Below are 6,000 nucleotides of genomic sequence, written 5' to 3' on the forward strand. Positions count from 1 at the left end.
TGGGGCCCACTGGGAAGCATGTGTCCTGTCTGAGGACCGGAACCTCTCGGACCGGGTCACTGTGGCTCTGCAGGGAGGTGTGCCTAGCCAGCCAGTTCTTCCACTTTTAGAGAGAAGTCAGAAACCCCAATTTTGCAGATTCTTTGTTTGAAGTCTCCCCAAATCTCAATGTTAGCAACTAAGGTGATTATTTTAATTAAAACATTGCATGGTGCTAACAAGATGTGCCTAGGAACGAAATTCTACATGTAGGTCCCCCTTTACAACCTAAGACATAAACAACCCATGGCCCTAAAAGTGTCATCAGAACAAGCAAATCACATTCTGTTGGGAATAAGAAAGACCTTCTGAGATCTCCAGGTTATACAAGCACCCTGGTTTCCACCAGATAAAGACTACATGTCTGTTAGACAAGAAAGCAAGCCTAGTGATGACATGGCTCATCCTGGGACCTCTGACCCTGAAGAATGAGAGAGGGGGAGGGGGTGTCCAGCCTAAACCACCCAGTTATAAAGAGTTCTCCAGAAATAATTCTCATCTCTATGCAATGTGTCTTGGACTCAGGTTGGTGAGGAGCAGGGAAACAGGAGAGCTGATGCTCCAAAGGAGTGTTAATAAAAACTTCCCTTTATTGTCATCAACTTTTCCTCCAGATCCTGCATGCCCACCCCTTCCCTATGACTCATTCTTGGTGTCAGCCAACAGGAACCCTCATCCCCTGAAGCTGTAGGGAAGAATGTCCCAGAATCCCATGGCTCCATTCAATAGATGTCTACACTGTGGAGGTAAGTTGATCCTCATCTGTTGCTGAGCTGGCTCCGCTCCATCTTTCTCGGCTGCACAGGACTGGCCTGCTATGCCCACCACACTTGCGGTCTGGAATGCTCTTCTCACGGCCAGCACAAGTGTCCCTACCGTGGGAGCCTCAGCCTAGGTGACAGCCACCACCACGCTCAGCTCTTTCTGACAGCTCCTCACTTGTTTGCCCATGGCACTTACTATTATTTGAATATTTTTGTTTGTTAATATATTTGTTGTGTCAGACTCTCTGATCCATCTGTACCACATTCTCACGTCTAACACCAGGCCTAGAGCGGGGGTGTCTGCCTGTCTGTGTAATCCAGACACTTGGATTCTCCTCAAGATGGTACTCTTAGTGATTAATCTTTTTAAAAATATAGGCAGAATGAAAAATATAGGCAGAATGGGTGATGAAATGCAATCATGAATAAATGAATGTATAAACATAGAAATAATATATATACATATAATTCTGAAACTATATACACCCCAAAAATCTCTATTGGCCAAATTTCCATTTATTCAATAGACTATAGATATTATTTTTTAAAATTCCATCATAAACACTTTTCTTTGCACTAGGAAGATGAAGAATGACGTTTCTACTGAGGCTTACTGGTTCTGACCATCCCTTGCAGACCACACAGCACTGTGGTGGTGACAGACATTAACCCACCTATTGTAGTGATCATTTTGCAACATGTGCAAATATCGAGCCATTACATTGGATGCCTGAAACTAAAATAAAGTTGTATGTCAATTATACCTCAATAAAAAAATATATATATATATATGTAAATAAAGGAACAAATTGTTGATTTGCACAGAGAAAATCTAGTAGGGACCATAGGGAATTACACCACCACCACCATTGGCATTGGTCTCCCAGACCTGCAAACAGGGCCACAAGGGTAGCTATCTTGACCTCCCAGAGTTGGGCAGGAACCAGCTGTTCCGTGTGCCCTGGGGCCAGGGAACTGTTGGATAACGGAGTTTTATAAGGTTCCTTTTCCTCATTAGAGAAGCTATTTAAAAGACATTTTGGTAAACTGTTTAAATGTCCGGCAATTTCTTGGTTGATGCCATTTATGGGTTTAGGATTATCAAGCATCAGGCTCCCAAGCGCTACTCTCCAAAAGGAGAAAGGACTCGGCAGCCTAGGGCCAGGGGAGATGTTTAATGCTGTAACCCTTCTCCAGAATGACAGCCCACAGTCATAGATAAACACAGATAATACAAAGGCACAGAGTGATCTAAAGTTGTCTTTCAATTCTTTACGGAGCTAAATATCTATGCGGTAGAGACACACATCTGGCAAACACCTCATCACCTGGGCTAGTGTGGATGGATGAGGCCAATGACCATGCCCCCAGGAGCTGCCATGGGGCAGGCCGGCCCTCCTCACCGATTCCGCTCACCCACAGCTGGCGGTGCACAGTCAGGCCAACACCGGCCAAGCACCCCCTGTGTGTGGGGCGGTGCACTAGGTCACGGCCAGGCAGGGAAGGCTTGTGAGTCCCAGCAGGACCTCAAAAAGGCAGTCTGGAGTGGCCACAGTGGAAACAGGACCCTCCTGGAGGCTTGCCCGAAGTCCTGTGCACACCTCCCACTCTGCACCTACCACAGCCTCGTGGCCCTGAGTCCCCTCACATGGCTGAGCCCGCGGGAGCTCCCGCAGCCACCACCGCGTCCTGCCTGGCGAGCTCAGGCCAAGCACCTGCTCTCTCTGGAAGATATGCTGCTTGCCTGCAGGAGAGCGTGGGCTCCCTAAGAGGACCCTGTGAGGACCCCACAGAATCTATGTCCGAGCACCCATTATGTTAGCACCTTTATATGCCGCTCTGAGTTTCTTAGACTTCAAGGCTGCAATTCACAGAGAGGCATCCCAAGGGTTTGCAAATGCTCCCCCTTCAGGAACAGGCTGCCTGCACGGCTCTTGGTCTGTGAGGGGCGCCCTTGACAGGTGCTGGGCCAGGCTCTCCTCAGTGGGGCTCCCCCCTGGGCCCTGACTTTCACCCCCAGAAGCCTGAAGGAGGGCGGCCTCCAGGCACCGGTGTGTACACAGACTGTCAGGGGCAAGGGCTTCTCTGCTGGAGATGGGGTGAGCAGAGCGCACAATGTGGAGAGAGTAGATGGCATAAGGACCAGAGAGGTGGGGGAGGGAGGAGATGGGGCAGAGAGATAAGGGGAGACGGAGAGAGACAGAGCGACAGAGACAGAGAGAGATAGAGACAGAGAGATGGAGATACAGAGACAGTGAGAGACAGAGGGAGATAGAGATGGTGAGAGAGAGATAGAGACAAAGATAGACACAGAGATAGAGATACAGAGAGACTCAGAGAAATAGAGACACAGAGACAGAAATGCAGAGAGAAGGAAGGAGGGGAGGAGGAAGAAAACACAAGCAGTTGGGTCTTGTCCACAAGGGAACACCCACGATCGTGTCCAGGTGCGTCAGCCTCTGTCATTAGGGTAGAGAAGGAGGGAGGAAGACCAGGTGATGAACTATCAGCAGGGTGGTGGCGAAGGGAACAGGTGAGACCTGGGACATGGGAAGTGAGACAAGAAGGGAACCCATGGGCATGGACGTGGGTAAGAGGGCCGAACAGCTTCAGCTCTCCAGGAAGGCTTGCGTGCTCACTGTTATCCACGCTCATCTGCACTACTGTCACATTTCCAAGCCACTAGTTATGGAGGAGACTGAGTGAGCTTCCACCCCAAGTTAGAGTGTGAGACGAGCAATGTTTCCACTTGGAGCAGAGACTGAATTCAAACCACTCCTTGCAGCTGAGGGTCAAGGGTATGTGGGTAGGTGTGTGTGCATGCATGTGGGTAGGTCTGGACAGGTTTGGACACATGTAAATACATGTGGGTGGGTATGGACACGTGCATGTGTGTGGATACATGTGCAGATGCAATGTGGCCAGGGCACAATCTGCAGACCACATCCCGCTTTCTTGCCCACACTGAGCAAGCAGCCTGGGTCTCGGGGGCTGCCTTGCCCCCATCTGCCTACCGGCACCTCTCATCTCTTGTGTACTGGAGATCCAGCAGAAGCCACAGCTGGCCCCAGCAGGAAGGCGAGAGCTTCAGGGAGACACACACTGCTCGGTGTGAGCCCTTATCTCTTCCTGTGAGCACTGTAGTTGGGGGACAGGGGCTCATGGAAATTCAGGGCCTTCACACCTTTTCAACAGAAGATATAACTTGGATGTGTGGGTGGAAGAGAAATGGCAGCACCACAGCCACAGAAACAGGTCGTCTGGGCCATAACAGACGTCCAGCCTGGCTGGATCAGTCATGAAGGAGACAGGCCCAGCCCCACGACCGAGGTCCCAGCGCTCCTAGCAGAGGCCTGGTCTTGCACCTGGGTGGCCCAGAACACTCTCTGTACCCAGGAGGAGGCCGGGCTGCAGGTGACAGTGGCCAGGGCGGCGGGGCTCAGAGGCAGAGGCTGCTCACCAGTGGGTTAGGGTTTGTTGACATGGCTCTGGGCACGGGCTCAGGGACCTCGGTGGGTTCCTCACCCGCATGCACAGATGGCCAGGAAACCGACGGTGTGGCATCTGCTCACCGGGCCCCCTCCTTCCATATGCCTGCACCTGCGACACGGCCAGACCACTCAGGGACGACGTGCAGACTGAGGACTCACACCGGCCCAAGGACCATGAGCCCCAGCAGGGACGGGGACAGAGAGGACGGAGCCCTGAGTCAGCATGAAGGCTCACGGCATGAGTTAGGACAGCAGACAGACAGCGTGCACCTTCCCTTCATCGTGAGGTAGCAATGACCAAGAGCCAGAGGCCTCTGGGTGGCAGCCGTGGCTGGGGATACCCAGGTCTGACGCCAGGATGAGCAGAGCGCCAGGAGACAAAGGGCAGGGCAGCCAGCGGGGACGGGACGGAGGGAACCACGGAAGGGCCGCTGTCTGCTGGCCTCGGGGACAAGCAGCCACACCGTGTGGGGATCCCCGAGCCACATGGGAGGGCAGGTGGTGGTTGGCGCAGGAAGCACCCTCCCTTACCTGGATGGGCCGGTGACCCGGAGCAGACTCGATGCACCTGCACACAAAAGACGGGAGCGTCAGCCGTGGCGGGATAGCCACAGGCAGAAAGGTTGAGTCTCCCCCCAGGAAGAGCCCCTGGGGCCCTCACCTGGAAAGCGCAGTAGAGCAGCAGCAGCCAGGAGTGCCCGCGCCGGAGCCACAGCTTCCTCATGACTCCTCCAAGGCACGGACTTCCCGGGATCACGAGAAATTCCCGAGGGTCCCCGCGGAGACCGCTCCCTAACTTTCACTTCCCTGGGAAACCAACATCCTCACAAGTTCCACAGAGAAAAAGACCTGCTTCTCTTCCGCGGGTGACGCGCTGCTGTCCTGGAGAGCTCCCAGTGTCTCTTCCCGGTCCCCAAACCCGAACCAAGAATGCTCGGGCCGGGCGGGCGGGGAGCGCAGAGCCCCGCGGGACAGTCCCCGGGCCTCCTGCTCGCTTTCCCCCCACGGGTCCCAGGCCGGCTCCACCGGCTCCACCCTCCACCGTGGCCTGGAACCCGACCCCTCTCGCACCCTGCAGTGGGCAGAGCAAGGCGACTTTGGAAGGAGCGGGTCCCTGCGCCCCCGCTGGCCGGCTCCTCTGCTCTGACTCAGCCGCAGCCCTGCTGCCTCTGGCCCAGCACTGGGTGGGGAAGGAATGATGTCAGGCTCTCTCCTCAAACTTTGTTCTGCTCTGCCTCCCTATTTATACCCCTCGCTGCTGCGTCCTTTCTGGGTCCTAACACCAGCCTGTGGACAGCTGGCGCACCAACAGGCTTGGCGTCTGCGGGGATCAGATGCTCCCCCGCCAGCACCCTCGAGCTCAGAGTGAATGTCCAGAAAGGGAAAACGTACAACAGACCGCAACTGTGTTGAGAGCTGAGCCTTGTTTACCAGCAGACAAGATGGTGATACACAGATGGCAAAGGGAAATAAACCACACCCACGGGTCCCCAGATAAGTGCTGACCACATTTTTCTCCTTAACCCTTTCAGAGGCAATGATTATTTAGAGGGTCCTCAGTGTAATGACACCAAACCCCATATCCACCAGCATCCAGGATCCTGTCCTCCAGGGGATAACAGTCAGACCCTGAGACATCCCAAGCCTCAGTTTACTCAAGACGAAAAGTTGATCATCTACCCCAGATCCAGAGGTACACGAGCACA

The 6,000-nt window shown here is 53.8% G+C and overlaps 1 protein-coding gene across 3 annotated transcripts in view; it reads right to left on the reverse strand.

The window, feature by feature from the left end:
* Positions 1–5,717, reverse strand: part of ADGRD1 (adhesion G protein-coupled receptor D1) — a 122,736-nt gene extending 117,019 nt beyond the window's left edge. The window contains exons 1-2 of one of the 3 annotated variants that reach the window (XM_035706431.2): positions 4,956–5,717; positions 4,826–4,862 (exon numbers count right to left, since the gene is read on the reverse strand). In XM_035706431.2, coding sequence (XP_035562324.2) covers positions 4,826–4,862; positions 4,956–5,018 — 100 coding nt within the window. In that variant the 5' untranslated portion in view covers positions 5,019–5,717. The remainder of the gene's footprint in view (positions 1–4,825; positions 4,863–4,955) is intronic. The other 2 variants (XM_049101763.1, XM_025473550.3) reach the window with 2 other exon arrangements.
* Between the last annotated feature and the right edge of the window lie 283 nt (positions 5,718–6,000).

The sequence above is a fragment of the Canis lupus genome, chromosome 26 (genome assembly GCF_003254725.2).
Source record: "Canis lupus dingo isolate Sandy chromosome 26, ASM325472v2, whole genome shotgun sequence".
In the NCBI taxonomy this organism is placed as follows: Eukaryota; Metazoa; Chordata; class Mammalia; order Carnivora; family Canidae; genus Canis; species Canis lupus.